This window comes from Carassius carassius, chromosome 23 (assembly GCF_963082965.1).
Source record: "Carassius carassius chromosome 23, fCarCar2.1, whole genome shotgun sequence".
In the NCBI taxonomy this organism is placed as follows: domain Eukaryota; kingdom Metazoa; phylum Chordata; class Actinopteri; order Cypriniformes; family Cyprinidae; genus Carassius; species Carassius carassius.
The window spans coordinates 2,924,451-2,938,225 of NC_081777.1; the positions used below are offsets into that span (position 1 = coordinate 2,924,451).

Sequence of the window (13,775 nt, forward strand, 5' to 3'; positions counted from 1 at the left end):
ATGGCTGGAGGCTGCTGCACAGCAGCGGGGGCAGACGCAGGGGGCCGCCCTCGGTGCCAAGAACACTAGGGAACTGTGGCCTGTGGACAGGTGATAGGCAGCAGCTGCCTGCCAGGGCAGGATGTTTCCCATCACCTCTGTTTGCTTCTCAGAAGCCGAGAACTGCTGGGCAAAGCTTTTGACCGCATCACCGAAGAGGCCGGTCTGGTGCACAGGGGTGGTGAGAAACCATACCTTGTCGGTGTCCCTCAAGTCAGCAAGACACAGCCAGAGATGGCATTCCTAGACCCAGGGAACTTCGTCGTTTGCCACCACTGTGACCCTCAAACCGCCCGCGCTACTGCCGGAAGTAGTTCTAGCTTTAATAATATTATGATAATTTAAACACACTATGTTATTGCATACTGTTTTATAATGTACTACAGTACTGAAATATAAATATCTACCGCCTAACTACTATTTACACAATTATTATTAGTTCTGCTATGTATGTAAAGTCCATTAATTATTTAATGAGTTCAATTGGGCAATATAGGCAAGGCAAGGCAAGTTTATTTATATAGCACATTTCTTACACAATGGTAATTCAAAGTGCTTTACATAAAAGAAAGTAAAATAATCATTAAGAATAACATAGCATTGTTTACTAGTATGAATTCTTAATTAACAAGCCTTTGTAGAAAGAATGGTTAGTACATTTATTTGCGACATATTATTTGATGAAAATGTGTGTTTGTGTGTGTGTGTTTCACTCACTTTCTTGACAAGCGTGACTGATGCGCTGCAAGCAGAGAGCTGTATATCTAATTTCTGTTCGACTTAAGGGATCTTTAGAACATTTGCAGTACATTTCTAAGACAGATGCAAGTGCTGTTATGTACCAAAACTTCAAAACGGTTCAAATACGTAAATACATAAAAGTGCAGAGAGTAATGTAATGCATCTCCTGCGCCGTCGTTACTAAGCAATGGGGTAAACAGCTGCTGGCTTGATGACACAATTGAAGTGTCCGGTTCGGACACATATAAAATAATATGAATGCAGTCCAGCGGGGGAAGGGGAAGGCGGGAGCAATCAAACTCGGGTTCGGACCAGGCAATCGAACCAAGTGTGAAAGTAACCTAAGAAGATCCAGTTAAATAGAAAGATTCGTTCACAAACCGAACATCACTAGATGAGACAAAACCAATAAAACCCATTACAAATGAGGCATTTGTTGCATCCAGTTGGAACATAATTACTGATTATAATGACTTTTACTGTCTTTTTATGCGTTGCTTTGCATATCGCGCTGCGTAAACATAAAACCATGTCTGCATTTGTGATCCGAGAAACAACAAACAAGCCTACTCTACACTGCTCAAAACTCGTTTTTTAATCATCATTGGAAAATTATTTAAATATAAATAACGTATATACAAGCTGTAAGTCAGAAGTGCCAGATTGTCCTTGCAACATTTGAACTGCACAGCTTTATAGAAACAGCCGTTGTGCCACAGATGCATTGCAGGTTACTGGTTCAGGAAACATCTTCCATAAAATGTGCAGAGGTGGGTAGAGTATCCAAAAACTGTACTCAAGTAAAAGTAAAAGTACTTCTAGAAATATTTACTCAAGTAAAAGTAAAAGTACTAGTCTTGAATAGTTACTTGAGTAAGAGTAAAAGAGTATCGGATAAAAAATCTACTCAAGTAGTTAGTTACTAGTTACTTTGGGTCATATATACTGAGCCTATTTTTATTTAGATATATAGATAAAATGTATGTAATGTATGTGTGTGTGTATACATGTATATATTTCATCAGCCTTTACTCCAATTTATGTAATTTATCTTAAAACCCTGTCTGTTTACTTAAGTAACAGATATAGGTGTCATGCCATAACATATTTTTAATACGACTGACTTTATATTAAATGTGAATTTAACATTGAAAGTTAATGTGATATAAATATTGCTACTAATCTTTGATTGTTAAGAAAGAGAGCAAATAACATTTACATTATTAAAGATCATTTTCACTGACAGTCTAGATTTCAATCACTCTCAGAAACTCCCATTAAAATCACTGAAACTGTTAACACTGTGAAATCAATATCTTAATTAAAGATTCGTACACACATCTGCACTTTGTTGTTTCTGACGAGAGAATTAGCCAGAAAGAGTTCTCCAGTCAGTGAGCGAGTGAAGGAAGCACCGGCATTTTAGAGATGACTCATCGGAACACCTCTGGTTGGCCAATGCTTTAATAAGCTCAAAAGAAGCTTGTGTGATTAGTTATAATGCGCAGCGCTGTAAAAACACATCAATCTCTGGCTCAGCGCCAGCAAGCAATCACAGATCTGAATTTAGCAGCTGATGTTATGACTTGCTAAACGTACTTGCACCGGTGTGATTGTATTAAAATTAATAAAATCTTAATCGGCTATTTTTTGTCTTTTGAAAGCTGCATTCAACTTGACTCCCCTCTGTTTTAAGCCACATACGTATAACAAACTAATCTCACAGTGGTATCGTGTACTGTAATCGAATGTAGCCCAAGTTATTACCTGTTAAACAGTAGACAGCACACGCGGTGTTCATCTAATAAGGATCTCCATCGCAAGCAAATAATAACCTTTGCAGATTTGCTTTCAATTCAGTGCAGTTCCATAGAAACGTTTTCAACGCTGCTGATGTTCTTAAACGTTACAACTCCGAGTGAACCGCTTCAGACGCTCAGGGCGTGCGGCAGGGAACTGAACGAATCATTCAAACTGATTCATGAACCAATTCACTCGTTTGCCAATTGGTTTGATCAAGCCTTTGAACAGAATTGACTCAAAAGAATGAATCATTCGCGAATGGGCATCGCTCATTGCCCAGAGAAAAGTAGACGGCGCGTTTGGAATAAACTGAAGCATTTATAACATTTATTGCATTAAGATAAAGTAACGAGAGCAGCGTCGCCAACAGTAACGAAGTAAAAGTACAGATTTTTCCCCAAAAATTTACTCAAGTAAGAGTATAAAGTACCCATCTTTAAATATACTCCGAAAAGTATTAGTTACCCCCAAAAATAACTCAAGTAAATGTAACAAAGTAAATGTAACTCGTTACTACCCACCTCTGAAAATGTGCAGCACACATCTAAATATTTGGGTTGGACTGTTCTGGAACAGTTTTGAAATACAACTTAACCACTGATTTCTAGTGGGCCAAACAAGTAGTTTCGCTTTCACAACGAAACACACAGCAACTCCACGAATTGGCAGCGGCGACATCAGAGAGAAAACAAATTTAAGCCTTCTTTCTTTGCGTGAAAATTTTGATGTAGAAATGTGGGGTCAAGTTAGAATGAGCCGTTTTAGGGGGATGTGGTTGAATGTTAACTTTCATAAAGAATATCTTTAACACTTTCTATGAAGCCTGTATTTTTAATACATTACAAGTGTATTCTTAAGGCATTATAATTAATTCATAAGGCATTATAAAAAACCGTATAATATGTTGTATCACCTCATGAATATCCATACGAGCAGTTTTAATATATTATAATATTTACTTATTTGTGGTTATAGCTTTTAAGAGCATGATGATTTATAACACAATAAACATGTTGCATCAACTTTTACAATGGATTATATTCCTCATAGTTATAATGTATTATTAAGTCTCGTATCTTAACATTTTTCTGATGCTACTTTACTCAAAGCGGTCAAAGACCACTTATAAGTAGTAGTAATAATAATAATAATAATAGTAAAATTTTGCTATTTTACAGCCATAAGATTGGATATCAGATCAGATGAATGTGTAATATGACACATTTGCTTTCATATATTTTTATTGTAATATCAGTTTGATTATTTTGATGGTACCCTTTAGACAGCTGTTAAAGGGTTAGTTCGCCCAATTTGCAAAATTATGTAATTAATAACTTACCCTCAAGTTGTTCCAAACCCGTAAGACCTCCGTATATTTTTGGAACACAGTTTCCAATTGTTCCCAAACTAAAAACACTGTTTTTAGTTTTGGCAATCATACCGCCAGGAATGCAGGGCCAAAACTGGCCCAAAGAGTTTTGCCAAAAGCACACCAGAAAGCTGCCAGAAAAATGCCTTACCAAACGAGAGCCAGAAGACCCGAAATTGGCCCATATTCATAACATAATGTTGCCATTGAAAAGCCATATGTCTCCCGAGCACAGGCCACAACTCTGCCAGATTATATTAAAACAACTAATTTGGCCAATATTCAATATCTGCGCCCAACAGCAACCATGCAATTACAATAAAAATCAAACCAAGAAACCATAACTGCTGAAAAATAATGTTCCTCACAGGAACTCGAGCTGCGTCGAAACGCTTTTGGGGAACGTCCCTGACGAGACCGACTCTGAATATCGTGTGCAATCAGTCCATCGGAAAGGCGTGACGTCACGGGCGGGGTGACGTAGCGACCAGGAAGCTATAAAAGCACGTGCCGTGCAGCTGGCTTCAGCTTCGAATCTGTCAGCAAGCGCTCTGTGTGTGCATGTCAAAAGTCTGTCCTGTTGGTCCTATTTATTGTTGTCTATCCCTTAGCCATTAAAAGATCGCTAAAACAGCTCAATATGCCTAAGCAAAAGCAAAAGACCAAACATATGAAGGGCGATTCTGAGTCGGCTCTCGAGGGGGCCAACTGTCCGCATTGCGAGCGATTGCCAATGCGGACGCTTCGATCCTGGAGGGCTCTCTTTGAGGAGGGAGCCTTCACCAGCGTTCCTCGCCGAGGCAGAGCGGCTGCTGCACTCGTGGGGTTCGCAGGTGGATCTGTCAGAAGGAATGGAGACGGGCCAGTCCTTATCCCCTTCCTCATCTGCCAGATCCGGCACCCAAACCCTGGGTTCGGAAGCACGCTCGTCGGTTTCTTCCCCCCGGGGTGAGGGATCAGCTCTTCACCTCTCGTCCTCCGAGGAGGTCGATGTGGAGACTGTTGCTGAGGATTCGCCACCCCTGTCGCCCCAGTATGAGGAGCTTTTGGAGGTGGTCACGCGAGCAGTAGATAAATTAAAAATCGACTGGCCTGCTGAGAAACAAACTGAGCCGCAGAGAAGCAAATTAGACAAACGCTTTCTGCGGCCGAGGCAACCACCTCCACGTCGGAGCCTTCCGTATTTTCCCGATCTCCATGATGAGTTATCGAGATCGTGGAACCACCCGTATTCGACCCGCCTCTTTGGCCCCGATTCACTATATTATGGCAACATGATGGGGCTGGGAGAGCGTGGTTATAGAGCGATGCCACGGGTCGAACAGACGCTCGCGGGCTATCTGTCGCCCGGTTCGGCTTCGTCTCTAAAGGCTCCGACATTGCCCACTAAGCCGCTTCGAGTTACATCATTGCTAGTGGGCAAAGGTTATGTGGCAGCAGGTCAGGCTGGGGCGTGCCTTCATACTATGTCAGTCCTGCAAGCTTATCAGGCTGACCTGCTGAGAGATTTCGATGAGGGGGAGGGGATTAAGTCTGAAGATGTAGAAGAACTCAGAAAGACTGCTGATCTCTCCCTCCACGCCACTAAAGAGACCGCTCGCGCAATTGGGTGGTCTATGGCAGCCTTAGTGGCCGCGGAGAGGCATTTGTGGATGACCCTGTCAGAAATTAAAGAACGAGACAGGGTCTGCCTTCTGGACGCCCCGCTTCAAGCCTCGGGCCTGTTCGGCGACACAGTCAACACTGTCGTCGACAGGTTCCAGGAGGCACACAAGCAGGCGGCGGCATTCCAGAGTTTCCTCCCTCGTCGCTCTCGTGGTGCATCTGGGCGGGAGATGACCACGCCACATACCGGCTCCTCACACCGGGAAGCGCAAAAACAGAGCGTCGCCGCTCGTGCTCCCCCACGTCGGGTCGGGGGCTTCAAGGGCAAAAACCGATTTAAGATCTGTCATCGAAGCCCGGAAGTCCTCGACGAAAAGATCCTGACGCCAGGATCCACAGGGTAGCCCCTGCTGGGGTAGAGCGCGGTTCACCTCATTATACTGGTTATGGAACAAGAAGTGAATACCCTTTTAAGGAAGGAGGCCATCGAGGTGGTCCCTCCTCTAGACAGGGAATCCGGGTTTTACAGCCGGTATTTCATAGGTCCAAAGAAGGATGGGGGGTTGCATCCGATCTTAGACTTACGTCTCCTGAACCGCTCAGTTATGTCGCTGAAGTTCAAAATGCTCAATGTCAACCAGGTTGTAGCTCAAATCAGATCCGAGGACTGGTTTGTCACAATAGATCTCAAAGACGCATACTTCCACATATCCATCCTTCCACAACACAGGAAGTTTCTGAGGTTCGCTTTCGGGGGCAAAGCTTATCAATATCGAGTACTTCCCTTTGGCCTCGCACTCTCATCCCGCACGTTCACGAAATGTATGGATGCGGCTCTGGTATCCCTCCGTATGCAGGGCATCCGCATTTTAAATTATATCGACGATTGGTTGATCCTAGCTCAATCAGAGCAGATGGCGGCTCGACATCGAGATGTCGTTCTCGCACACATGGGGGAGCTGGGTTTGAGACTAAACGCCAAGAAGAGTGTACTTTCTCCAGTTCAGAGAACCACCTATCTAGGCGTAGTGTGGAATTCGACCACGATGCAGGCACGCTTGTCTCCTGCTCGGATCGAGTCGATCCTCACATCAGTCGAGAGAGTCAAAGAAGGCCAGTCACTCACTGTCAAACAATTCCAGAGATTGTTAGGGCTGATGGCAGCTGCGTCCAACGTGATACCTTTTGGCCTGCTGCACATGAGACCCCTACAGTGGTGGCTCAAGTCCAAGGGCTTTTCCCAGAGGGGAAATCCACTTCGAGTTATCAAGGTCACGCGGCGGTGCCTTCGTGCCTTAGACATGTGGAAGAAACCTTGGTTCTTGAATCAGGGCCCGGTGCTGGGAGTTCCTTGTCGCCGTGTAACGCTAGCGACAGATGGGTCCCTCACCGGTTGGGGTGCGGTCATGAGTGACCACCCTGCCCACGGTCTGTGGAGTGGTCACCATCTGACATGGCACATCAATTGCCTAGAGATACTAGCAGTCTATCGAGCATTGAAATATTTCCTCCCAGACCTGAGAGGTCACCATGTGTTGGTGCGCCCCGACAACACATCAGTGGTCTCTTATATCAATCACCAAGGGGGTCTGCGTTCGCGCCCCTTGTACAAGCTGGCACACCAGATCCTTCTGTGGTCCAAGGGCAAACTTCTCTCGATCAGAGCAGTGTATATTCCTGGGAGATTGAATGTGGGAGCAGACATACTGTCGAGACAGGGGCCGAGGCCCGGGGAATGGATGCTTCACCCCGAGGTGGTGAAGCAGATATGGAGAGTATTTGGCACACCCCAGGTGGACCTCTTTGCGACTCAGGAGACATCGCAACGTCCCCTCTGGTTCTCTCTAGTTCATCCAGCTCCTCTGGGACTGGACGCTATGGTACAGACCTGGCCGAGGCTTCGTCTGTACACTTTTCCCCCTATCGCTCTGCTCCCGGGAGTTCTGGCGAGAGTACGCCGGGACGGGGCCCGTCTACTACTAGTAGCCCCGTTCTGGCCGGGCCGAGTATGGTTCTCAGATCTAGTCTCGCTCCTCGACGGCTCTCCGTGGGAGATACCGATCAGGACAGACCTACTATCACAGGCGCAGGGCACGATAATTCACCCTCGCCCGGAGTTGTGGAAGCCGAGGTTGTTGAGACCCTACTCCAATCCAGAGCTCCCTCTACGAGGAAACTGTACGCCCTGAAGTGGAAGCTCTTCACTTCATGGTGCAGAGACCGCCAGCTTGACCCAGCAGACTGCCCAGTTGGTACAGTTCTGGAGTTTTTACAAGCCAGGCTCTCTGCGGGGTTTTCCCACTCCACCTTAAAGGTTTACGTGGCGGCCATAGCTGCTTTCCATGTCCCTTTCAATGATCAGTCAGTGGGTAGACACCCCCTAGTTACACGTTTCCTCCGCGGTGCGCTGAGGCTGAGACCTCCAGTACGATCCCGTGTTCCCCCCTGGGATTTGGTTGTGGTTTTAGAGGCTCTTTGTAAAGCTCCATTCGAGCCAATACAAGATATCTCAGATAGACATCTGACACTTAAAACTGCCCTGTTACTGGCAATCACCTCACTAAAGAGAGTTGGAGATCTTCAGGCCCTTTCGGTGGCCCCTACTTATTTAGACTTTGCCCCTGGTATGGCCAAAGCATTCTTATACCCTCGAGCGGGTTATGTTCCGAAGGTTCCCTCTGTTACACCACAACCTATCGTACTGCAGGCCTTCTGTCCTCCTCCCTTTCGGGAGCCAGACCAAGAGAAGCTAAACTGTATGTGTCCAGTGCGAGCACTGGACGCATACGTCCACAGAGCTGCCCTGTGGAGAAAATCCGCCCAATTGTTTGTTTGCTACGGTCCTTCTAACAAGGGTTCTCCTGCCACCAAGCAGACCCTTAGTCGTTGGATAGTCGAGGCTATCAACATCTCCTATGAGTCCTCTGGTCTTCCCCCTCCTTTGGGGGCCAAGGCTCACTCTACTCGGGGTATGGCGGCCTCCAAGGCCTTCTCAGCAGGTGTGTCCCTCTTGGACATCTGCAACGCTGCGGGGTGGTCCACGCCCTCCACATTTGTCCGATTTTACGATCTTGACATGCGAGCCACGCCAGGCTCTTCTGTTCCCTCGTCTTAGCTGTGCTCTTTGACTACACACTAGGCAGGGATTTGGAAGTCTGGCAGCGTGGGCACATCGTTCCCCAAAAGCGTTTTGACGCAGCTCGAGTTCCTGAAAAGGAACGTCCCAAGGTTACGTATGTAACCCTAGTTCCTTGAAGGAGCGAGACGCTGCGTCGCAGAGCCATACTCCTGGCACCCCTTCCGGCGCTTGCTTCCCTACTCGAAGCTGAAGCCAGCTGCACGGCACGTGCTTTTATAGCTTCCTGGTCGCTACGTCACCCCGCCCGTGACTTCACGCCTTTCCGATGGACTGATTGCACACGATATTCAGAGTCGGTCTCGTCAGGGACGTTCCCCAAAAGCGTTTCGATGCAGCGTCTCGTTCCTTCAAGGAACTAGGGTTACATACGTAACCTTGGGACGTTTATTTTCAAGTCAACATAAACATATGACCTAAATAGGTAAACATGTACAATTATTCATTTTTTTATACGAATAAAATGTAAGAAAATAAAAGGTAAAAACTTTATGAAACAAAGCTTGGTTTTAGAAAAATCACACTTAGTTGTGTAAACCATGAAATATTATGAACGAAACCAAGAAACTTATGAATGGAAATGTTAAAGGGTTAGTTCATCCAATAATCAAAATTATGTCATTAATAACTCGCCGCCATGTCGTTCCAAACCCGTAAGACCTCCGTTCATCTTTGGAACACAGTTTAAGATATTTTAGATTTAGTCCGAGAGCTCTCAGTCCCTCCATTGAAGCTGTGTGTACGGTATACTGTCCATGTCCAGAAAGGTAAGAAAAACATCATCAAAGTAGTCCATGTGACATCAGAGGGTCGGTTAGAATTTGTTGAAGCATCAAAAATACATTTTGTTCCAAAAATAGCAAAAACTACTACTTTATTCAGCATTGTCTTCTCTTCCGTGTCTGTTGTGAGAGAGTTCAAAACAAAGCAGTTTGTGATATCCGGTTCGCGAATGAATCATTCGATCTAACCGGATCTTCTTCAACCGGTTCACCAAATCGAACTGAATCGTTTTAAACGGTTCACGTCTCCAATACGCATTAATCCATAAATGACTTAAGCTGTTTACTTGTTTAATGTGGCTGACACTCCTTCTGAGTTCAAACAAACCAATATCCCGGAGTAATTCATTTACTCAAACAGTACACTGACTGAACTGCTCTGAAGAGAGAACTGAAGATGAACACCGAGCCGAGCCAGATTCATGAGTCCTGAAGAAGCATCTTCATGACCCTCCACACAGTGTCCTTGAGGGTCACGCCCCCAGCAAGGCCCAGTGTCAGCACCTGGAAAACAAAAAACAAACAAAAGAAATGTTTTGAAAATATGAATGTTCACTGCGGAGAAAGCAAAAAAACAAAAAATATATATATAAAAATAATAAGTTCAGAAAAAAATTTGGTCCAACTACTAATTGATAAAAGTAATTATTACCAAGACCTTTCTCTTCTCTGGGTTTGTCTTAATGTTGCGGTCCAGCGCCAAAAGAGCCTCAGCATCTCTCAACGGCAGGAAACTTCCGTCCATTTGGTGTCCATGTGGTGTAGGTGTAGAAGAGAGATCCTGAACAATCCGCAGCAGATTTCTTTGCATATCACACATCACCTCCTGCTTGGCAATGATCTCTCGTAGTAATGCTGAAACCAGAACATTTTTAAAAATGGTTCATTCCTTGCCAGCTGTAACATAGAAATGTATTGTAAATGGAAATAGAGCATAAGGTCTCACCAGAGTGCAGGTCCATCTCAGAAGCAGCATGAGGGGCAAGATGGAATGGCTGAGGTGTTCCATGTTGGTGAGACGATTGAGAGAGAAGATGGTAGGATGGCTCAGGAGTTCCATGGTGGCGAGACGATTGAGAGGAAAGATGGTAGGATGGCTCAGGAGTTCCATGGTGGCGAGACGATTGAGAGGGAAGATGGTAGGATGGCTCAGGAGTTCCATGGTGGCGAGACGATTGAGAGGGAAGATGATAGGATGGCTCAGGAGTTCCATGGTGGCGAGACGATTGAGATGGAAGATGGTAGGATGGCTCAGGAGGTCCAAGGGCGTGAAACGGCTCATCTGATGAGGAAATAGCATCATGCAACAGTGACAGCAGAGGTGGAATGGAGGGCACCTTAGGGAGGACTGGTTTGCGCTTCACAGGCTCCTCATTAGACTCCTGACTCGAGAGGAAGTGCTGGTTTGGTCTTTGAAGAGAGAAAACAAAAATTCTTTACAACCCTACAGCCGTGTAAGGCCCATTTACACTGCCTACTATGAAGAGACCCATCTATGAATAAAACTCGATAAAACTAAGGTTTTGAAGTAAATTAAATCCCACAGTTACGGTTTCTCACCAACTACCCCACATGCTATTTTTTTCAGTGATACTTCTTACAGAAATTTGGCAACTTAAATGCTTAAATCTTTTTACATGCCTTAGTTTAAAGACAAACATTATATAGACAAACTGAGCAAAATCTGAGTGCAACACACATTATCCTGGATTCAGCAGATTTGCGACATACTTGGTTTTTCTTTTTTTTGGCCTCCCCTCCTCTGCTTCTGACTGGAGGTCTGTGTCATCTTCTGCCCAGCGAAGTTTCAACCTTGCCTCACTAAAGCTATTTGTAAAGAATGGGAATCAAGTGAAAAACAAAGCTTTACCCAAACCGGTATTGGTGTTGTGAGATAAGATTATGATTGTTATATATTAAATCATTCGGTTCTTGTAATGTCTGCATCCCAGTGTCAACTTTACATTACAAAAAACAAATAAATACACTTAATGACACCAGTCATAAACATAAGTGTCATTAAAGTTCATGATGTGCGTCATGCTAATAAGCCTCACTCTTATGTAGACACTTTAAAATCAAGTGAACACTCACTTGCTTTGTAAAGAACCCTGATGTCATAACTTGTCCAGGTCTCCTTAGGCATCTCACAGTTCTTGATGAACTTCAACATGGCATCGGGTTTGTAGTTAGGCCATTTACAGACCTCTCCTTCCACCCACACACCTGGCACCACCTCCACTTTATGTGTCTTAATGAAGCTCACTATGAAATACACTGAGGGTTGGGGGAATTAAAAGTTATTTTTGATGTAAAAGGGGAATGACAACAAAACTGCCCTTTTCCCCATATGGCATCCTGAAATATTTTAATATGTCATTCAGCCTAGTGCATTTTAAATCTGAAGACAAATTTGACACTACAAAAACTCCTACTTGAGAATCAAATGGGTAATGAAAGAATGTCCCCATCTTTGCAAATTCACGGTAGATGATGTACTCCTGGCCTTTATAGACAATAATATTTTCCACCAAAGTGTAACCGAGTGAATGAGATGAGTGACATCAGTGAGCACCTATCAGTAGGGAGCCCTCCCTATTTAAGAGCTGGTTGGCTGTAGCCTGGCATGCGTCACGTTCGTCTCCGCCTCCTTCCTTGTTTACAGTGGCTGTAGGTATGTGCGGTAGCATATAGCAACTTCAGTTTTTAGTTTATTGTATGTACGGGACTAATTATTAGTGTTGTGTTTAGCCTGTCTTTCTTCTCCGGTTTCCCTCGGCTTGTCGCGGTGGGTGCATTTGCTGGCTGCTCGCCTTTCAGGTATGAGTGAACTGTTGGTGGAAAGTGTATTGTTTGTTTTCATGTGGGGGTTTAGGATCGGCTGATTGTTTTGAGTTATGTGCAGTGTCCCTGTAGTCCAGCTGAACAGCGGATTGCATGATTTGAGTGTTTGAGTATCCGTGCTTGTGAAAGGACGAGCACATTGTGTGAATGCATCGTCTACGTCCGGTAAGTGTTATTGTGTATATAACTAGTTACAAGCTGAAAACTTAGCAATTGAGGCATACATCTTAGTGTTTCTCTGTATTTGGCTTAGGATTTTCCCTCTCGTCCGGGCGATTTGTTTTCCTGGTGGTGCTATAAAACGCTATTATAGCCCCGTCGATTCCTTACTTCTGGATTGAGAGAGAGCATCGTATTTTCCTGCTCTGCTGTCGCTACCGTGTGCACTACAAACTTGTTGCCATCTGTGAGAAGATTGTCACCCCACTGATGAAGGGGATCCTTGCTGTCTGGTTTTATTGATGCTTTGTGTATTAGAGTCAACTAAACTGAACACCAAACTATCCGCTCATGACCGTACCCTAAACATCATCCAACTGGGCTATATTGTAGTCAGTATTTTGACGTTGGTTATTTTATTTTTCTGTCTTGTTTTATGATTTATTTTCCTTTCAGGTGCTGAGGTTCCACGGGTGGAGGATCTCTTGTGGTGGTGGTGGTGGTGTTTTCCCCGAACGTTTGCAGTGATTTTTTTTGAAGTCCTTGCTGTGTGTGTGAGTGCCTTCGGTGAATTAAGTTTAGTGATCCCTCCTCCCGTGGTTTGCCTCAGCCCTGTTAGTTTGTGTGTCTTTTTGGTTGTGTCTTTGTAACCAGTGTTTTAGTATAGAAAGTGTGTGTGTGTGTGTGTTTATTCAGATGTGTGTTTTTGTTTACTTGAGTATGTGTGTAGCGTAAAATCTGGCCAGTACAGCTCCTGATTGCAGTTATTTTTAATGTGATTATGATTCTGCTTTAAAACAAACTTGTATTAATAAAATACTTTTTGTACATTTTCATATCCACGTCTCTGCCTACCATTATTAGAGAATCGAACCTGAGTGACCTAGTAATAATAACCTGAGTGTTGTCTATTTCCCGGGGCGAAATTCCCCGGGTGGCGTAGTCGGAATCCTTTTTATCTGTAATACCACTCCCCTCCCGCCACAATCGCAACAATCTGATTGATTCTAACACAATTGTCTCCTTCTGTAATTCTGACGTGCACATCATTCACTAAAAGTTCTCTGAATTGAAGAACATCCCTTTCAAACAAGTCAGGTACAGGCCCATTTCTATGCTCTATATTTACTTGCGTTTTTGTCCACTTAACTTCAACGCTATGTTTTTGGTTGTGAACTTCAGACACTTCAGAGTTAGAGGGCTGTGTGGTTTCCTGATCATTTTTTTTAATGTACAGTACACAGGTAATTTTCAAATGGAAACCCAGATATCACATCTAAACCATGAATCTTTACAT

The 13,775-nt window shown here is 44.3% G+C and overlaps 1 protein-coding gene across 1 annotated transcript in view; it reads right to left on the reverse strand.

Moving 5' to 3' along the window:
• Window positions 1-9,895: 9,895 nt before the first annotated feature.
• Window positions 9,896-13,775, reverse strand: part of LOC132101151 (uncharacterized protein C2orf16-like) — a 33,567-nt gene continuing 29,687 nt past the window's right edge. The window contains exons 3-5 of the mRNA XM_059505865.1: window positions 10,422-10,885; window positions 10,128-10,330; window positions 9,896-9,979 (exon numbers count right to left, since the gene is read on the reverse strand). Of these exons, the coding sequence (XP_059361848.1) occupies window positions 9,896-9,979; window positions 10,128-10,330; window positions 10,422-10,885 (751 nt within the window). The remainder of the gene's footprint in view (window positions 9,980-10,127; window positions 10,331-10,421; window positions 10,886-13,775) is intronic.